A 21568-nucleotide genomic window follows, 5' to 3' on the forward strand; every position below is an offset into this window, starting at 1 on the left:
AAATAAAATGACTCTTAGTTATGTCGAAAACTCTTTTAGAGATTTTATACATCAAAGTTGCCATCCCCACTGTCATTTATAATGGGTATACTGTATATATGGGTGTAAATAAGACATGAAGTAGATACAATTTGGAAGTAGAAATTAATAATTGACATTCGTACAAATAGTAAATCACAACATGCTTTCACACATTAAGGGACACACTAAATTATTCTCCTTAAATTATTAAATAATGATAACAATTATATTAATAATTCTAATAACAATAATTTATGACACAGAGCGCTGTATATGATAATATGATAATAATATAAATTTCAATTTAATCTGGCCATTGATTTCATTTGTAATAGTGTTATATGGTTCTATCTAAAATGGTTGTTTGACGACAAAGTATTATTAACTGCTATATATGTTTTCTACTTTCTCCCTTGTGAGTATCCATGAACTGCAGCGTCCGTTGAACACTCCTTAAACCTGAACTGTGACTTGCAACTAAACTAACACTGAGAAACAGCCCTTCTTTACATGACTTCATTAGACTTACTTTAGGCGTATCGTGTCTTCCAAACCAAAAGTCAAAAGTCTTGTGTATATCCCAAAAAAAAAGAGAATTCTCCAGGATGCTGATCTAATGAGGAACAACTCCTCTCTCGGCAAAAGCTGATCACGTAGGATATATCTGTTGTTTAAGTGTACATTAACATTGTGAATTACCTCAGTGGTGATTCGGCTTGACTCATCGCTGATAATTCAATGCAGTTGATGGTCACATGCTGAATCAGTTTCTAGGGAAAAGGTACAGGCAAGCAGTCTTTGGGTTTGAAGTCAAAACATCTTGGAATACCTGGAAGAATGAAACACACGTCTGAGGAAAGATTAGAGATGTCAATAAAGAGAAACAGCAAAAGCTAGCTAGACACCCCCTCTTTAAAAAATGAACACAAACAATGCTATGACAAGCTTACCACCATGCATGTCTTTTCACGTTCAGAAATTCAAACCCCACGTAGTCTCATCCACATAATACTTTCCCTTCTGGCTTTGAACGTCGAAACTACACTTTTGTGAAAACAATATTTTACCGGAATATGTATGTGATGTCTGATGGGATGCACTGGTTCTGACGTCATGCCGCAGGGGCCCTTCATGGGCTTTAATTAGGGCTTCTCTTGAGTGACCATGTGCCTGAAGTCGGCCTCCAAGCTAAGGTATGTAGGGCTCTATGTTTGTGGACATTGAGAAAGTGCCCATTTTTCATTTAAACCCCCTTTGCCCCTTGAAAGTCGATAATATGACTGATGAACAGTGGTGAGAAACTGTCACCTGACACCTATACGGGCTCATGGTTCAGGTTTTCATGTATCATCCACTACATGTTGGAAATGCTATTTATCTCACAACGGGAATCCATCAAGACTGGTTTTGTTAAAACAAAACAGGGCTTGCCATTTAAAGCCTACCAGGGGGGATTTACATGTTTGACAAATAGACAGAAGTGTGACTCATGTCTATTTCCAGGTAACTAGGGGGAAATGAGAGACTATAATAAATGGTAAAAGCACAACTAACTGGTTCACACAATTCCAAGGAAAGATAAAAGAGATGTCATTCAGGAGAAACCTTTCAAACAGAAGTTTCGGTGGGTGGGCTATCAGGCAGGAATCAAAGTGATGATTGCATCGTTACTGTAAAAATATTGAAGAGTCTGGGTTTGATCACAGGAGGGCGCCCTATTCCACAACTAGACTTCATACAGGCAGGAAGGCGCCACGAGAGAAAAAATGCAAATCATTGCCCTTGTAAAAAGGTCATTGTTTACAGTGCTGATTACTATTTGACATCGTCATTGAGGCTACTGCCGTCACATAAGAGTTGTGTAGGCCGGGTGTGCATCCCAAGACATTTTTGCATGACTTTTGAAAGACGCTCAAAATCATCCAAATTGACTTCATGTGTTTGTTGGTTTATTTGCTGTAGAAATGAATCGTTTCAGTTATTGTGCATGTATTCTTAGTCATTACTGGCAATCAGAACAATGCACTATACCATTAAATGCTGCATGAAAAGGAGTACTTCAAATATTTAGGACTTGGGGGACTCATTAGATACAGGTTAAGAATGGTCAGATGGTCATTGATACAGCAAAGGCAGAGAGATCATTTTTAAAACTTGTATTCTGTCGTATGGGTTAAGCTCCCAAAAACACCAATCCAACAATTCCCATAATTAAACTCTGTTCCGTTTTTGATTAGTCCCCACTTTCTAAATACCAATTTCAAATCCTCGTTTTTCAGATTGTGACTTCTTATAAAAATATCTCAAGACCAAATCGAGATAACCCTGATGACATCATCAAATAGTTTTTTTTCCAACTTCATAAAGCACCCTCCAGAGATGCAGAAGTGCTTATGCAACTGTTTTCACAGCTTGAGTCTTACTAACCATGACGAGTAAACTGAATTTATTTTGGAAAATTTGTGGATTGCCCCTTTAATTCAAATAAACAAGTAAAAGCCTGACAGGAAACCTCTAAACCAACTGGTTTCCATTTCAACCACACCTTGTTTACCACTACTATGCACCTCAAAAATTAACAAGATGAGGGCACAAAAGCTGTCCGTAAGACTTTAAAGCTGAAGTTTGGGACTATTATATATAACTGAATGTCCATTACATTAAAGCCCTTGCCAAACAAGTTCCTACAATTAAGCCTATATATCGTCATCAGGGCAAGCTCTCTGTATTTCACAGCAGTGAACCGGAGTTGTGGTGTGTGGTCTCTGTGGAGACTTCCCCACATTGCTGCACTGGTGATGCGTTTTACGTTAACCAGCCAGAGCTAAAGAGGGCAGGAAGGGGAGACAGACAGAACAGATTTTGTGAAATCAAAAATAAATGAAAAATAATACAAGCAGTTGACTTTTAAAATAATGTACTGTTGGTGCGTGCCAGCGCAGCCAGACTGCTCCTGTCTGTACCTTTAACTCACACACTCATGTCATATTTTTCCCATACCATAGATAAGCAAATGTACATGTTATGGCAAAGACTCCTGGGGGTGGGGGAGATGCAGCCAGCTCACCTCCAGGCACAATGTATTTATAGAGACAGTTCAAACAGGAGACACCCCACAGAGAGTGGGCTTCCTGTATCTGTGTCACGTGGGTTTCTCCGCCGCCCCTTTAGGAGACCAGTGGCGGGTCCTGTATTTTATTAATAACTCCAAAGGTGATTATAATTATTATGAATGATTATGACCAATTCTTTCGCCCCATAGTCACCAAAGTAAATATCGGGCCCATTTTTCACGAGCATATCCTAACACCATAGCTAAATGATACCAAAATGCTAAATATGGTTGTTAGCTGTGTAAATAGGACAATATTTATTGTTAGCAAAATCAATGTAAATACATTATGCAGGTATAACCCAATATGCTTTCATCCATCCATCCGTTTGCAACACGCCCACTTAGGAGACAGGAAGTGTAATGTTAAAGCATTTCAAACCATTGGCATCAATTTTCTAAACACAGCACGCATTCACAGCATTTATGTAATTACTCTCACTGCCAGAGGGGGGCGACAAAAGTTCAGAACTTCAGCCTCAAGTAAAACGTTTCAGGCTACGTTACCCACTGGCTGGAACCATTTCTAATGCAATATAATTATACATATAACTAAGTGAGGAGTTATTGTTGCTGACACCTCCACTATGGTGTGTTATAAACCACTTACTAAAGTAGGGGGGTTGAAATAAAGCACTACTGACAGTAATGGAAAACCAGCGAAAACATAGTTGCATATTTGAATAATCTTTATTTGTTTTATTATATACTTTGTGTTTTTACATAAAGAGACATTTCTTTTACACATATAGATTATATGGTTAATTTGTATCTGTATATATGTACACCTTAAATAAATCTTACATTAACACCAAGAAAATGAAAACATTTACAGTGCAAGAATGTTCATTGGGAGGTCAACTTTCACGGTCGCTTACCCTGGTGAATCACAATCAATGCCAAGCTCACATGCTAAACCGGTTTGCCTTGTGATTTTTTTTTTCCTTTCTCCTTTCATGGTCTCACATAAAAACACTGTGGGAACTTTGGAGAAAGAAAAAACATAGTTTTTGTCTTGACAGGAGGGGTTTTCGCAATGGAAGTGCACGGGTAACGAGTGTAGTGGTAGCAAATTACCTCTTGACCCGTTAAAGCAATAACATTTTGGGAGCTACACGTCTTATCTTTCTTACCGAGAGTCAGACGAGATGGTACCACTCTTAAGTCTGTATGGTAAATCAGCTTGGCATGCACTCAACCCCATTTAAAACTAAAACTTGTTGTTTTTACACTTTGTTTTTTGAATGGATTAAACAAACAAGATATCTCGTTTTTGTACTAAGATAAGATAAGCAGGTGCTGGTTCTAGCTTTGTGTTTACCCCACTGAAATTAAAGTGGCGTCCGTCTCGTCTAACTCTCGGCACAAAAGCAAAAGATTGCATTTCCCAGAATGTCTAACTGTTCTTTTAAAGAGAAGGGGCGAGTAGAAACTAATGGTGAGGTGTGACCATCGTGTGTGGGCGCTCTGAGGGAAGAGTTTAATGGCAAATGTGTGCAGGAAAATTTCACAAAGTACATGAGTCACCATGGAGGCCTGAAATTGTCTTTTTAAATCTGGGTTCTGGAAATGTTCAAGGAGATATACTGTACGAGGGCACACGTAACAGTTTAACATATGAGTTTGGTTGATGCAGGGTTCATAGTTTTCTATTACCTTTATCTTTGACAACAAATGTCAGAAAATATAGTGGCGGCGTCACAAAATCCAACTGTTGTTGAACTCAAGGAAGCAATAGGGCATTTAAAACCACGTCTTCTTACCAGAACCTGAACAGACATGTTTACAGTGTCAAATATGCTAATGAGATGTTGAGTAGTCTAAAAATAAATGCTTTTGAGTTGTCTTTTTGCTCAATAACACTATGGTACTTTAGGGCCTCCAGCATATCATTGACCTTTTCCATCCACTGTTACAAAAAAAAAAAAAAGAAGAAAAAAATATAATACATGTGTGAACCATTTTGTTCTTGCAAAAACAGAAATGTATATTTACAAAGTATAACGAATAAGTTCTTGGTGTTTCTTTCTGAATGGATGCATAAAAGTGAACATATATAGTTGGTCTAAGCTCAGCTGTACAGTCAGTGGGTAACCAGCCCAAATTCCTTGCATGCATTTTTCCTCACACATTCAGAGAATCTATTTACCGTATTTTACAGTTACTATGCTGCTGTACAGAGGCTGTGTTGAGGTAAAGCGGGTGTTTCTGGCCAGCTCTAACAGGATGGGGGCAGTTTTGGGAGAAATGGTCGCCCACTTTTTTCTTGTGGGGTGTTGGACCACGTCGGACAGGAAGGACAGCGAGGGACAGACGCATGGGTGGGGTGGGAGATGTGTTGCAGTTCTCAACGACGACACACACACACCGTATATTGCTGTTAAATTTGTGATTTCCACATTCTATGTAGCTTAGGGAGAGATTGTGATTATGATTTCTATTTTCAGTATAAAACACACGTTTGGTGTTTCTTTTTTTTTTTCTTTTTTTTTGCAGTTAGTTGCAAAATACTGGTGGTATAACCTCTATTCATAGATAAATATAGGGAATGGTCATTGTGTGATGACGTCAAATGCAGATTGCACACATGCACACAAAAGCACCGTTGATTAGAAAAGAAATTGCACAAGTTCGAGAGATATCATTGACCATACATGTTGACACTTTCTACATAGAGACTGAGCACTGGTTTGCATTAAGGAGTTATGAAACATGTTTGAAAAAGTATACATTTTGGTATACAACTTCTTAAATGTTGATTGGTATTATTCTCCTCCGAGTGTCTATTTTTACATGCAGTTGACTCCTTGAAACTACTACCCCAGGAGTTTGACTAGCCGGTGAGTTGAGCCCAGTTCTACTGTGAACAAAGCACTACACATTGACTAACCTAAATCAACCATTACACTTAAACACTGTTAAGTTTTTTTCAAATGTATTATTTTGACATTGACTTCGTTACGGAACGTTAATGAGCCTAAAGCACTCATGCCTTTTTTTTTTTTTCAACCAGTGAAAGATATTGAAGGCTAGCATATATTATGAGGCTAAACTTCAAATTAGGCCTTTTTTTTTCTTGCCTTTGTCAGTCGGTGCGTGTGAAGCATGAAAAGTTCTGTACAATCAGAACGTGTGTTCAGCGACAAAAGAAAAAAAAAAGGAGAAAATTGTTGAGATGGCTCTACATTACCTAATACTGCTACCGTACATCTAATGCTACTTCTTATATTTCATGAAAATGAAAAAAAAAAGAAAAAAGAATCCTCTGAAAAGACATTCAGTGGTGAAGAATGACATCCGGCAGGGGAGAGGGGAAGCTTAACTCGTCATTCAGGCTGAGCGCATGATGAATTTGCAAATAAGAAATGACAACGGAGAAGTTTGTCTGCCCAGCAAGAGTGTTTCATCCCGTGTCGCTCGGGTGCAAAGCCCACAGGGGAGTCTTTTCGCTCAATACCATCAGACGGGAAACACATTTCGCCCACACGGTCTGTAATTTCCTCATCCACGAACTCCTATTCGCTCTTGGCGACAGCTTCTTAGTCTTTTGAAAAATGTGTGTTCAAATATGCTCACAACTTCAGCTTAGCCACTGCATTTAACATGAGGAGTTTTACACAGCGCATCTCTTGTTCTTCTCCCCAAAGTTCACAGGAGGTCATTCTCCTCAACCTACCAGGCGTGGTCTTGATTCCAGGTCATCTAGTGACACTAAATGGCATGCATAATGCTTCTATATTTGGCTTGTACACCCATAACCCCCCCCCCCCCCCCCTCACCTGCCAATTAAATAACAACAATAAATATAAATCCACTCAGGTTAGGCCTACGCTAAACCAGCCAAGCCAAAGTCTTGTACCCTTGTTGGCTTATCCCCTCCCCACCACCCATCGCTAGCCGAAAATATCGGTAGATATTATTCTCTTGTCCGGTCCTCCTTATTCTTCTTTTGTTCCTGGGGTAAAGGATCACAAGGGTCTGGTAAGAGCGATGGCAGACAAGAAGGATGGTCGTGTTGGTGGTGGTGGTGGTTGTGGTGGTGACGAGGGGGAGGAAGTGGGTCCTCGAACGTCCTCAGATGGAAATGGGACAGGTGATGACCTTGTCCTCCAGCATGACGCTGACCACCAGGAAGACGAAATACAGCATGAACATGATGAAGCCGAGCAGCTTGCTCATGCGCCACTTGCAGGCGGCGATGGAGATGATGACGAAGAGGAGCATGATGAAGAGGAGCACGATGGCACAGAAGAGGCCGTTGGAGCTGACTTGCACCGGTTTCATGCCGTTGATGAAGGACCACATGAGCCAGGGGAACGGCAGTCTGCGAATACACACAAGTCACAGTCATTTAGCAAATACGCTTCATGTAATTAAACATTTTTGTACACATTGTTTGGGATCAAACCAAGTTTAAATGATATCCTGACTAAAAAGGATGCCTTCTATATCAGAAGATGAGAATATGAAGCAAGTTTGTGAGGCAACATGTTTTTGAGACAATTTCTTTCTTGTTTTCCTGTCAATATCAGGTTGCTCACACTCAGCAGAGCATAACATTATGTGCACGTAGTTTATATGACACGGCACAATGTGACAACAATAAGTCTGGAACTCAGACAGAACAAAATCAAGGTGCAACTTGGCAGCAGCTGAAAAAGGTTTTTTTGCTGACTTACAGTTTCCCCTCTCACCTTGCTGCAGTGATGTGAGCAGCAGCATGCATAGGTGTTGGTATACTTGTTTATTTACTTTAAAAATAACACATATACACGCATGCATTAAAGGGTGTAAAGTTAACATTAAAAAGAAAATGTAAAGACTAACAAAACACTTGAGGAAAAAAAACCCTGATTTATCCATCAAACACTTGTAAGAATTGTAAGAGGCTTCAGGTCATATTGTGGCATACTGAATAATAGGGATTTAGACAGAGCAAGAGAGTGCACATGCTCAGATGACGTACCCAACGGTAATGTCGAAGATGTTGGAGCCCACGGAGCTGGATACAGCCATATCACCCAGCCCCTTGCGTGCCACAATGACACTGGTGATGAGGTCAGGGATGGAGGTTCCAGCTGCTAATATAGTCAGGCCCATAATCTCCTCTGTAATCCCAATGGTCTGTCCAACCTGGAAAAAAAAAGAAGAAGAAAAAAGGAGACTAAGCTTTGGGATAAATAAAACCTAATCTTTTGTTCTAGCTATTTTTAATTTCCTCGTGATGCTTGGGAAGCTGATGGAGGTGACAAAACTGTAGCTCTGACAATCTCTTTGTTTTGAATAACAGCTGTGATTATTAAGGAGTGGGTGGATTATAGAATATGGTTTCATTTTAAATGTCAAGGATGGGATCTGGAGAGAAAAGACGACTGCATCATGCCTTTGTTTTTTTTGACAAGGATTATGCTTATGTTAGGATTTTACAATGTTCTGGGACTGCTGTCGTGATCACATGACACCCACTTCATTTTTGCAACGTCATTTCTGAGGGAGTGTGCAAGTGTTTGGGAACTGTGTACCTGGTGAGCCCACCACACCATTAGGTAGGAGAAGGCTGCAATCCAGGTGATGGCACCCAGGAAGGTGACGGGGAAGAATCTCTTTGATGTCTGAAAGGCAAAAGAACAAAAAGAGGGAGAATAGTGAATTTAGCAGCAAACGCACAAATAAGGACTCCACACTTATCCATCTAAAACAGACACCATTCATGTGTGAAATGTTTTGCGAAGGAGAACTCTGTCTCACACACCGTCTTCCTGACGTCAGGCAGCGTTAGCCACAGGGGGAGGACGATGGGTATGATTAAGAGGTAGGTGAGGCGCTTGCGGTTGGTCTCGGGCCAAGACAGGCTCAGAGGCTGGTCATCCTCCTCTTCATCCTCAGCCTGAAAGGAGACACCAGGTAGATAGACCAGAAAGAGGGAAAGGAGACATAGATTACAAAACACAACGGGTAATACCACTTAAAACATTAAAATATCATACCATAAATAAATACCAATAAATACCATAATCACTTAGTGTTTAACTAATAATATCGGGTAAATATGAAGCAAATAGCACATCGACTTGAGTCATGCTTTGTTCATTTTCCTAAAGGGATGTTGGGGGGAAAAAAATCATTATAATCCAAGTGTCTTTTGTCTCATAGGGATACACCTCTCCATAGCAACTATCCAGAGAGGTGGGCAGCACTCCTGCAACACAAGCACTTCAAGAGGGAAAAGACAACACAGAGGTCTGCAGAAATTGATGGCCGGACCTGGAAGTGCGTGTGCTTTTGCTCTGCGGTGACCGTAAGACAGAGGAGTCTGATGACTGTGATTTGGGAGATTGCACCGAGCCTGAAGGGCTCAGCCTCTCCAGTCATCAGGGCCTCATCACTGCTGACTGCTGATGCCGGCTGCACCGCAGACCCCCCCGGGGTCTGATTGGACCTGCCACTGGAATGCCAAGTGAGCCAAAGACTGCCACCTCTCTGCAGATCAGCATCAAATAAGCTGTCACAGTCTGAAGATGACAACTAAATCATCTTTTCATTCATAGCGGCTAAGCTTTTGTGCCTATTGTTGCAAAAGCAGACTCTCAAGTCAACATTCTGGTACTTAAAAAACTTTAACGGAACAACAACAAAGCCTTCTGAGAGCGGAAACATGCCGTGGCTCCCTTTGTATCCAATTATACAGGATGCAATGGAGCCGTGGGGAGCTGCAGAGAACAAGTCCACACATGCAGATCTGAGCAGAACACACTGATGACCTAGAGCTTGCCTCCTGCCTTTTTGAGAGTGATGGTGTAAAAAGAAAAAAGAAAACAAGCAGCAAAAGGATGCAAAAAATATAGACAGGGCAGATGTTGAGAACAGATGTTGCTCAGTAAATAATTTTCTCAAGACAATCATTTAAGTCTTAATCACATGAGCTAAGCATGCTCAGAGTGTGGAGCAGAAATGTTTGAAGATGGCTACTGCACGAATCATGAATCATACGGAGCTTATCCTGCTATGACAGCTACTGCTGTTGAGTATTGCCTGGTAACCTTGGTAATCAGAGCTGCCAAACAAAAGGCAGCGCTTGCATCACTTATGCTCAGCATTCTGATTTCTCCTCCTCTCCATATCCAGATGGCTGCATTGTTGTCTGTTAGAAGGCCTAAAACCTGAGGCTTCAGAAAGATCAATTCTGAACCAAATCCACAGATTTTCCGAGATGTAAAGATATGAGAGGTGTGTGTTCACGACAGTGTTTGCAGGATTAAAATAGCCAAATGTCCTGGCAGGAAGCGCCGCTTTATATCGCAGTTTGCCCTGCAGCTCTTTCATGGATATGTTGACTTCATGCAGGTGACTGTTTCTGGCTGACACTGCACTCTGTGAGTCCGTCATTTGTATATTTATACTTTACTTGCTTTCTCTGCTACAGCACCCCATAGTGATGGGGCTCCCTTCTCTGAGTTGGCTCCCAAATGCCAGCCCCTTGGGGGCCTTTCCTGCCCCGTGGTGGCTCAGTTGGCAACACTGACAACTCTGAGCTTAAAGGCACTGACTTTTACCAGCCACCACAGAGCTGTGAGGGGAGGCGTGACATTTGCTCTTTTTTTTTCTTCCCCGGGGGAAGCGTGTGCGCCGGCACCTGGTGTGTTGCAACAAAGATACAAGAGTTGAAACGGTCACAAAAAGAGTAAGCACATAAGCACAGCTGCAAAAAGGCTGATTTGCATCACTTGCTTGATCAAACTTTTAGAATCATGGAATGGACAGAGTGCGGCCATCTATCTGAAATTACTTTTGTCGTCTCTTACACCTGTCCTCTTTCTGGATATGTTTATGATAATCACGCAGCACAGGTGAAATCTGACAAAGCAAAAAAACCTCTAATTTCTTTTAGTAGCTTGACTATCAAAAGTGTTGCATTTTTCCCACAGACGATTCATCTTTTTTGGAGGATAACAGCTGCTGTGGCGAGGCTCCATCTGGATATGAAATTCTCATATTATCTAAAAAGGAAAAGCGAACATACGTATATTCAAATCGGATGCTACTTCCTCCCTCAATCCCATGATACACACATGATACACAATGTTTATTTTTTCACCCAAATCGTTTTAGTTGCGATAGAGGTGGGATGAGTCACAAATTCCTGTTGGTTATGGTTTTCTTTTGTTTGCTGTGAGTCATTCCCTGAATGTGCTCATCATTCATCTTTGTAAGAAAGAATCATTATACAATTAGAACCAGATGAATGTATACTGCCTATATGCACTTTACAATATTGCTTTTATGAAAATATCAACCCTTTCATTTCTGCTGTTGGGGGAAACATTGCAGTAGTAAGAGAGTCAGGAAATTGTTGTAGAAGTCTGCTGCAGATTTGAATTTTGACCTTAACTATGCCCTCATTCCCCAATCTTGGTTGCCAAGGCATCCGGGAGGAATTTTACAATTAGCATGACGGAGCCTCTGGCAGCATGTGAAGGTATGAGCCGTTTCCAGCTACTCCCTGGTTGACACGGACAGGTGCGCTGTGGGACAGACCTCTCCAAATAGCAGCATGTGGGAAGCAAGCGTGCCAATAAACGCCCAGATCTCACAAATTCAGTGAATCGCCTCCTGAAATATTCTATCATCATATATCAGGTTTTATGCCTTTACCTCAAGAAGATAAGTTTTGAGGTGAATCTAAAATTCTTCGCTCTTACCTAGGCTCTATTTTTATAGGCACAAATATTGTTAGCTTCAGGGCAGTGATGACAGTTTTATCTGCAAAGGCTATTATTAGAGTGAGATATCAATCTGAGAACAACTTGGTGCAGGGGAATAGATCAATACGCACATGGTCATGTTGCAAATCAGGGCTCATCTTAAGCAGTCTATTCTGAGAGCTTCCTATATGCTTCCACACCAGTCCGAATTTATAGACTACTGTATCTTGCCTTGGAGGATTGCTGTACGTCAGTGTGCTGCAGTATCTATGTTTAAGGTGCGGAAAGAATTTTTACTTTTTTTGGAATCATTTAGTTTCTACAACTAGAGCTAAAGCGTATTTTTCAAATATTTTTCAAAGATTGGGCTTTGACTCAAAGAGGGATTGTTGAGGGACAGTTTTTACAACTCCTTGCAATACAAGGTCCGTTAAAGTAAAAGTAAAAGTAAAAAGCAAAAAAAAGTAAATGATAGTGGTGTAGTAGCTTAAAAGGAGGTAAACTGCATGAGATTAATCCAAAGAACAGCCTATGAAATTTGTTTTGGGCCTTGAGAAACTACAATTACTGCCTCACGGTTATATGCCACCGCCAGTCATGTTGCAATTTGCATTAAATCTTTCCAAAATGTCATTACTTAATATTATCCCATTAAGACGTTTGTGGGAAATCATCATAATAAGCATATGAATTCTTGAGTTATGGTGAAAAATGTGTTTTGTGAGGTCACAGTGACCTTTCACCACCAAGTTCTAATCTAATCGTAATTCTAAAATAATTCCCTGCAGGCATTTCTAAGATAACGTGTTTACGAGATGGGACCGGATGGAGAACCCGAAACATAATGCCTCCAGCCGCGGCTGTTGCTTAGGCATAAAAATATTGGGAAAATGTGGTGTACAGCTGATATTCGAAAACAATTATGTTAGAGAAAGTTATTTATCTGAAACTAAAATATTCAGCCCCCAAAACCAAGTTAAAAACTATACTTTTTGCTTATTTAATGGAAGCAGGATTCAGTCTGTCTTGGGGTTACTCTTGGTCAATGAAACAATCGAGAATCCAGCAGGATGACCGACACGCCCGTCTCCTCTGCCTGCCTCCCTCTCAGTGGACGACTTTGAATAGCTGCCCTTTTACCCCAGGACCGTCTGCTGGCCTGGCGGGTCGCTGCGTCCCACCATCATCGCTCATGCCAGCACAACTGCTGCAGGTGCCATTAGGAGGCTCTTTGTGCCTGGCCGCACGTCAAAGACTGTGTGTGTGTGTGTGTGTGTGTGTGTGTGTGTGTGTGTGTGTGTGTGTGTCTCGAGGCATGCGTGCGAGTGTGTTCATTTCTAGCACCCAGCGGCGGGGAGCAGCAGGTGAGTGAGGAGTGTGATTACAGAACTCAGTGGGACGAGGCGGGTCTTTGGCAGGTCTGGCTGAAGATGGAGGGACTCGCCAGAGTGCATGCTGGGAAATGATCAGCAGTACTGACCTGTGCCATGGCCAATCCAACCTTTGCATCAATCATGCTCAAGGTGGAACACAGACACAGATGAGAGGCATAAAATATCTGCAAATGTCTCTCTAACTTTGAAATCTGTCTCTCAGTTTTGCTGCCATAGCATGACGTCATTAGTTGGATTGGGCATATTTTTTGGGGGGGGGAATAACTGAGTTTGGTGCAGTTTCTTCCTGCTGTCATCCCTTACCGTCTCCCCCTCTTGACCGGCTGTTCCGTTCATGGGTGGTGTCACTTCCACTTCCACGCTGGAGCTGTTTGGAAGGTTCTTATCTGTGGGAAGTTTAACGAATAATTACAGTGAGAAGCATGTAGAGGAACTAAAGATGGCATTGCCTCAAATTGGCACGAGAGTGTTTATACTTCTTCCCCTCCGTACTTTTAATCCGCTACATTTATTTGACAGCTATAGCTACTTCAATAAGCAGGAACCAGGAAATGTTTGATCACCTTCAGCATCTTTCTGTGTTTGAACAAGTATATGCATGTCTGTGGCTGTCACTACCATCCGTCTCCCTCATCACATCCTGGTGGCTGATATGACTCCATTTCATTTGAGGACAGACTTACTTACCAGCCCTTATTAAAATACAAAGAGCCGAAAGCCATGTAATCAGATGATAACACTATAATTGCTGTGGAAATTGCTTTAATCTAAGTGTGGTTGTGACACAATTAAAGAGATTCTCAGATAGATAAAGTGACTTGATACCACTGTCGTCCAGCACATGACATCACTCCCGAGCTTGGTATCACAGATAGAAAGATGGGACATGGATCTAATCACACGCATCATACACTAAACTACACTGACAGTAAATCTCCTTTTACTACAGACACCAATTTAAGATATGTGAGGCTCGAAAAAGTAAAGTATGCTGTGATGACCAGTCATGCATTTTGATTAAGATGGTAATATGTTAATGTGGCGCTGTTAGCATAATTTGCCTTGTTGATAAACATCTATGCCTCGCTTTGATTCTGCTGCTCTGACTACACTGTGGCCATGAAAGGGCATCCTCTTGCCTCCTGTTTATCCTTTGGTCCGATGCTCTTTGAAGTGAAAAAACCCCACATAAATTACATTTGGCAGTGACTGTGATTGATTTAAATACTGCTTGAAGACAACACTTGCAATCAATTTGGCAGTTTTTGATAATGTCATGCTTGTTTAACATCGGATGTGATGCTCATTAACTATTTCAGTGGACGTTCCTGATGACTAATAAGGAATATTAAGCCGGGTAACACCTATTCATGAAGTTTTAGCAACAGCAAAGGAGTATTTGTGAATGGAAAGGAATAGTTTGACATTTGCAGGAATGCACTTATTTTCTTTTCTAGCCCAGAGTTTGAGGAGAAGATTGATACCACTCTCATGAGACTTAAATCTGTACAACCACAACATGTTTTTACACTTCAGTTTATTTAAGGATTAAACTAAATTTGTTATAACATGTAGATTGATGAAATTCAAAAGGTGCCGGTTGACAGAGCCAGGCTGTTTCCCCTGTTTCCAGCCTTTATGCTAAGCTAAGCTAAGCTAACCAGCTACTGGTGGTATCCACCTTCTCATCTTACCCTCACCTCAGCAAGAAAGTGAACAAATGTATTAACCCAAAATGTCAAACTATTCCTTTAGGAACATCAAAGAGCTTTTTACCTGAACGGCTTGCTACTCCATTGGCCTTCTCACTGTCCTCCACTTGGCATTTCTTTTTAGCGATCTTATGAAGGATGGATGCCTTCTCTCGAAATTTACCTGCAACAGAATAGCCACAGTGGTTAAACATGGAGCAGAGGGCTGCATAGCGCAGCATCTTCAAGGCCTCTGGTCCCCTTCCCGGTGAGAGCTCCGTCGTTGTCACCTTTGACCCCAGATGGGTCACATTTCAAAAGCACAGTGCATACAGGGTGGTGTCTTCCCACAGAACTGCTGTTTAAACAACATAGAGAGTCAATATGACATAGCATATCATATACTGATGATCCTGCAATGTCCTGGTCCTCGGTGGAGGCAAAGCCAGCAGGGAGAGAATCTCTTGTGAAGATATCTGCCTTCTGGAGCTCAGATTCACTCCTGTACACCAGTTCTCATATCAGATCAGAAACTCACAAGAGAGGTCAGAGGCTAGCTGGGAATTAAAAGCAACCAAAGACTGAGCCGAGGACAGCATCATCAGAAGTGACACATCTGTAGGTTTAAAAACTTGGTCTTGCAATATTCAAACAGGAAGCACCTGATTTTACCATTATTATAGTGCTTCTACTTTAGCGTAGCTTGTATAGGGTGCTGCAGGGATGACGTATTTTTGTATAAAAAACCCGGAAGTTAGCATCACACTGGTTCCCTCGACAAAAAGCCAATATGATTTTTCTATTGGATTTTGGATTATTGCAGAAAGTAAACTGTGGCAAACACAAGTTTGTAATACTTACTGATTTTGTTCAGCAAAATAATATTCACTAATGAACATTACTTTTATGATTTTGAAAGCATGAATGCAACCGTCAGGCTATAAATGAACGACATCAAGTTCACATGAGCACGAGTGACGGCAGACAAGCTGGCGTGATGACGTTTTGTAGTGGCATTTAGCCACTTGTTAGTAACCTCCTCTTTTAAGACATAAAAGCTTCAAAACTCACAAAAGAGTTATTAACCGACGTATTTTATAATGTGGAACAAAACATTCAAATCTCTTAAGCTTGTGTTAACCATAGACCCTATTTCAAGCATTTAACCTAAAACCCATTCAAAAAACCCAATGAAGAGGGAACTGGAAGTGCGAAAATGCGAACGAATTTCCAGGTTTTACGACTCGTTCTTGCAGCAATCTATTGTAGTTCCTCCTAAATTTAGGTAAAGTAGCTGCGTGCGAAGCCTCAGACAAAGAGAAATACTGTAGCATGCAAGAGACATCTGCTTGTTAGAGAATTTGATCGATATTAAAAAAAAAAAAAAAAAAAAGAAATCACTGGTGGGGATGATATTGTTGCCGATAACATTTATTGACCCAATAACACTGGAAAGATGATGCTGTGACGCACGAGACTGAATTGAGACCAGTCATCAATTGAACAACATGACCTTGTGGCTTGCATAAGCTGCAGGCTCACGCAAGGCAATTCTGCCCATGTTATAATGACGAGCGATGACTGGAATCCCCCCAACGACACACACATCAACAACACAGTACTCAGACGAGAAGAAATTTGACACCATAGGCACAAAACTTAGGCAGTGTACGTTTTTATGTTCCCATGTAACACATATTAGATGTTAATATTTAATGGCTTTTGTAAGAGATTCTGTCTCCTCTGTCATGGTTTTGTGTAAAACCTCTTGCGCGTCGAGTATCCATATTTATTTTCACTGACTTCCTGTGCGTGTCAGTTTTTGCATGCATGTCCTACCTGCTCCCAATCAGCCCATTGTAATCAATGTGAAAGATTTTTTTTTTTTCATTTCAAGAGGGCATGGCTGATTTGTCAGTGCTTGACACAGTGACGCGTCGATACATACTCCACCCGACCATGTCAATGCTGTCTGTGACCTTCTGGCAAAATCATTAACCACCCTAAGTCACCCCCGGCCTTCCTCCCGTCTCCTCTATCTTATTCCACAGTTCTCCATCGCTCCTGTTTTTCTCGCTCCTCTGTGTTTTTCAAACGCGTTTCTTTCTCTCATTTTGTTGTCTTTTAGTCGTGTGGCTACGCACAATCCCTCCTCGCCTCGCTCTCTTTCAGACATGCTCACGGAAGACATACGCACAAGTATACTGTACATTATCACAAAACGGCATCACACATTCCACTGCCTTGACATCACTCACCTTAGGCGGTCATTGTCAGTGGGCTGAGTATGTGTGTTTCGTTTATACAGATGTGGGTGTGAGATCATTGTCTTTCAAAGGAAACTCTTGAATGTTGAAGAAAACCACCTCAGAAATATTTCAGTTAACTGATTCTGAAACCTCATGCCAAAGACCTATGAAGGCAGAGAGCAGTTGTGTGTAGTTACTAAGAGAAACTAACTAACTTAATTATCAAGATGTCAATTCATCAAAACTGATTTTTCACTTCAAGTCAGGCTAGGAAAAGAATCAAGTAATTTTAGCTTCAGCTAAGGCCAGCCTATCTCCCCAACTACCTTTCACTTGATAAAGCTTTCTAGACGCTTTTGAATTCTCATTTCACTGAGAATTTATGGCGTAATCATTTTTAAACTAATGTCATAAATAATGTTACTCCTGCATGTTGCCTTTGGGTATGGTTTGAAATTCCACTATGCTCTAGCTCTAAGGGCGAACAACCAAGAAATATGACAGTTCCAATTTGCAAGTCTTTGAGAATAACCAAGTTCAGCCCTTCCCTAGCCGGCCTTGCACAGCCGCTCATTTTCCCTGTCCGCTCCGTTTGTTACGCAACTACTGGGTGGATGAGTCACTCCAGTTTGACAAATTCAGCAACGTACGTCTTACATGTGTGCACCCACTGCTGGTACAAGTGGAACCTCCAAGTGAGCGCTGAGGCATGGATGATGTATTTCTCAACAATGCGGATGGGTAAGATTTAAAAAAAAAGAAAAGAAAAAGAAAACCTTGTGCCTTATGTTTTCATGGGATGGTTTGTGGTGCATTTGTGGTGTAGTTTTATTTGCATAATAACAAAATCTGACCAGTAATTCAGAAAAGCAGTGTCTTTCTCACAAAATCAAACATAAGCAACATATGATGACAATTTTCATTAAAATATCTTGTTAATGAATAGAATAAAATCCATAAAAGCACTACACACAGTAAAACACAATATGTTTGTACATAATCTCTGGAAAGAAAAACAAATTCAAAAATAAAAAAATGAGGATTAAAAAGTAAATAATAAAATGGCATGGCTACCATGATTTGCACTTTGTCAGTGAAATCTCAGAGAGGTTGTCAAACTTAAAAGGAACTGTATGTCATGTCGCAAGCAAACAAAAAATGGAATTGGAGGAGCCGTTACGTAATAAAGATGGAGAAAAAGCAAGAGGGATGACAGAAGCTGACTCAAAGAATCAAGTGAAAACTTTCAGGCTTACCTTCCTCAGTCATTGAGTGATAATATTTTAGTTTCCCATAAGTCCCAAGCTCTACAACATCACAGCAAAAGACAAGGGTAAGGCAACGAACACACAGAGAAAAGGAAAAGAGTGAACATGACAGAACAAGACAGGTCCGCTGGTTCTACATCACATTCTTTACAAACACTCACACGGGCACAAGGAGTGACATACAGAAAGACAAAGTCTCTCAGAGTCATCACTGCAGAAGTGCAAAACAAAGCGGCAAATAAAATACATCATAGTTTTACAGTAAGTCAGTCTGATAAATAGCCTGCCAATGGCACAGGTTGGATAGCTATTAGAGAAGATTTGCGAGAGAAAGGGAGGGGGAAGGGGCTGTCAATATACTAGAAAACACAATAACAGGGTCATACAATGGTGTATATACAAAAATAAATAAATAAATAAAAAAACAGAACAGGAAAGTCAGAAGAGAATTTACTGGGTCAACATGCAACAAAAAGATGAGTCCTCCTCTCCTCTGCACGCAAGCTCATTCAAAGGCTTGATGACTCTGCATTTTTTTTCCACAATGAAACCCAAACAATTAATTTGATTCCCTTACTGTAGCAGTTCTCCGTGCTACTGTAAATAGACGGTCAGCACATCCGCATGATGAATTAGCCGGGAATTCAAACCTGCAGCAACAGCTGAACGTGAAGCAGCAGAAAAGAAGAAGACACCGGACCATAAGGCTCTACCTCCCGCACTGCGCTTTGTTTTTGGAGCTTAGAGCTGCTCTGCCCGTTTCAACATAACTAATAGCATGAGGATTTAGTTTTTAGTGCAGAGGGGATCAAATATTCTAACTTCACTCTGGTGGTTACTTAATGTTTTATTTTGAATGTTGACTCATGAACTCATCACAGTGATTCATGGTTGCTCACTGGATGGACCTCGATGAAAATATGGAGGAAGATTCAAATTTAACTTTTAATTCTTAAAGCCATTCTTGGTTACTTCCAGCATACGTACTTTCTCTTATTTAAAGCCTCTATTAGACCAAATCATCATGATGAATTATAATGGTGATGGAGAACAAACAGCCTGTTCTGAACTGAGTACAACTGCATTTTCCAACTACACACGCTGAGCCTGGAATGATTTACAAGACAAACTTCATGTGTGACACTGTCCATAAATGCCACATTGAAGCATGTCTTCTAAAGATTTTGACTATTCTAAATAGCCAATCCATCTACTTTATAGCTCTCATAAGCCTAATGTTATTGAGCTATATATGAACAGTAAATCATTTCACCACCATGTTAACTACATTGCAGTGCCACTTTGGCCAGACTGCTCTTGTGAAATATTTATGAAGAGACTTCCTGCTTATATAAAAGGTTTTGTAAATAAAATATGTTTTTGTAACTTGGGTAAACTGACCCATTTACTCTCTTCACAAGCACAGATTTTCGACATGTAGGTGTAGAGTACAGTGAGTAGAGTATATGCTCGTGCCCACAAACCCACATGCATACACACTAATATCCAACAGTGGGCGACCACTCCACTCACATGTGAGAGGATTATCATGACAACCTCATGCCAAACGCGGGACTTGGCAGCCCTGAAAACACAATCTAATGAGATGAAAACACATCCTATTGCAGAGTGTCTTGCCCATCCGCTGCACTCACAGACAAGTGCCTCAATCCCATATGATTAGGCGATTTGGGTTTGAAGTGCAGCATCACTGTTGGGCCGGCCTCTAACCGAGCTTGCTCTGGGGGCAATTAACCCTCAACAACAATCACTGCCCGCACACTCGTCTGAGGGAGGCTTGTTGTTGTTTACCAGGGGCCCTCTTGTCCTTGCGGTGTGACCTCGAAACCCTCTAGTGAGCTGTGCGCTAGAGAGTGTGAGTGCATGCCCGCCCCGTCTGCTGGGGGTTGGGGTGTCAGGGAAATTCACAGTCTGTGCCGAAGCAAAAAGGCTTTTAACATTGATTCTTTCACCCGCCCGGCGCATGGTGAGCTCAGAGGGTGCGGGTGGGGGTGTGACATGTGTGTGAGTTAGAGGGATGATGGATTGACTGGTCTCAGTTACATAACATACTGGAAGTATAATTATCACTGTACGTCACCTTTTTTTTCTGAATTCAAATATTAATGCTAAACTTATGCAAAATAAATAGGTGTGCTTTAACACTATATATGACAAGATATCACATTAATGCCTCATTATATTGCAAATACAGTATATTATTTATTGCATTTTTCAATACACATGAAAATGCTCCCATTTCAAACATATGCCTTTGTGATTTCGAAGTTGGTGTTAAATGTAATCTAGTCCTAAAAATGCAGTTAAGTTAAAACAAATAATTAAAAACCCTATAGCAGGATGTCAATATTATTTGGCATGAATGGTAAATATATTTCCATTGCACAAGGGGTGTCAGGTCAGCGACAGCCTTATTGAACCATGTGATCAATGGGGCCCTGGGTCACCACACAGACAACACTGCAGGCAGGGGGAGCAGCAGTATGGGGGCAAACTGGAAATGTTGGCTTGACGAATAAATATACCTCTCATAATTAACGGCCGTTAAAAAATGTTTTGTCACAGCACAGAAAAATCATCCAAAAATCCTTTGTCTCTTTGTTCATAAATTCATTTTGTCTGGTTTTGGTGTAAGTTACACCCTCACAAAATGACGTATACACAAACCTTGTTTGCTGCTCCTGCAACTGGTTTTCTTGAGTGCCTCCATCCAACACCAACCCTCTTTTGTCTCACCAGTTTACCCAATGAGCGCGAGTCTGCCAACATGGGTGTATCACGGTTTACCCAAATGACCTTGTCCTTTCTGTTACCTGTGGAGGCCCTCGACGTCTGCTCAATAAAAAATGCCTCAAATCAACAAAGATGTCCAAGGCCACATTGGTTTTGCGAGCGATCTTTCCAGTCTCTGTCAGGGAGCTAATGATCTGCAGGAAAGCATCTGATGAGATAGCTGGTCTGTGCCGCTATATTTTTACCGCTGTACTGCACTACATAGTCACAGATTATGTAAATAGTGGGAGATTGTCAGGTATTTGAAATAATCAACGAGGCCAATTATTCATTCTGGTAGATTATTGGTAAAATGTATGCATTTCACATTTACCTTT

The 21568-nt window shown here is 41.0% G+C and overlaps 1 protein-coding gene across 7 annotated transcripts in view; it reads right to left on the bottom strand.

The window, feature by feature from the left end:
- Positions 1-6917: 6917 nt before the first annotated feature.
- LOC137874625 (sodium/potassium/calcium exchanger 2-like) overlaps positions 6918-21568 on the bottom strand; it is a 36302-nt gene continuing 21651 nt past the window's right edge. For 4 of the 7 annotated variants that reach the window (XM_068713462.1, XM_068713464.1, XM_068713463.1 and 1 more), the window contains 7 exons: positions 18426-18476; positions 15006-15104; positions 13533-13615; positions 8886-9020; positions 8656-8745; positions 8100-8266; positions 6918-7457 (listed from right to left, as the gene is read on the bottom strand). In XM_068713462.1, the coding sequence (XP_068569563.1) occupies positions 7208-7457; positions 8100-8266; positions 8656-8745; positions 8886-9020; positions 13533-13615; positions 15006-15104; positions 18426-18476 (875 nt within the window). In that variant the 3' untranslated portion in view covers positions 6918-7207. The remainder of the gene's footprint in view (positions 7458-8099; positions 8267-8655; positions 8746-8885; positions 9021-13532; positions 13616-15005; positions 15105-18425; positions 18477-21568) is intronic. The other 3 variants (XM_068713468.1, XM_068713466.1, XM_068713465.1) reach the window with 1 other exon arrangement.

The sequence above is a fragment of the Cebidichthys violaceus genome, unplaced genomic scaffold (genome assembly GCF_023349555.1).
Source record: "Cebidichthys violaceus isolate CVI_PGR_0920_01 unplaced genomic scaffold, fCebVio1.0.p SCAF_19, whole genome shotgun sequence".
NCBI classification, from domain to species: domain Eukaryota; kingdom Metazoa; phylum Chordata; class Actinopteri; order Perciformes; family Stichaeidae; genus Cebidichthys; species Cebidichthys violaceus.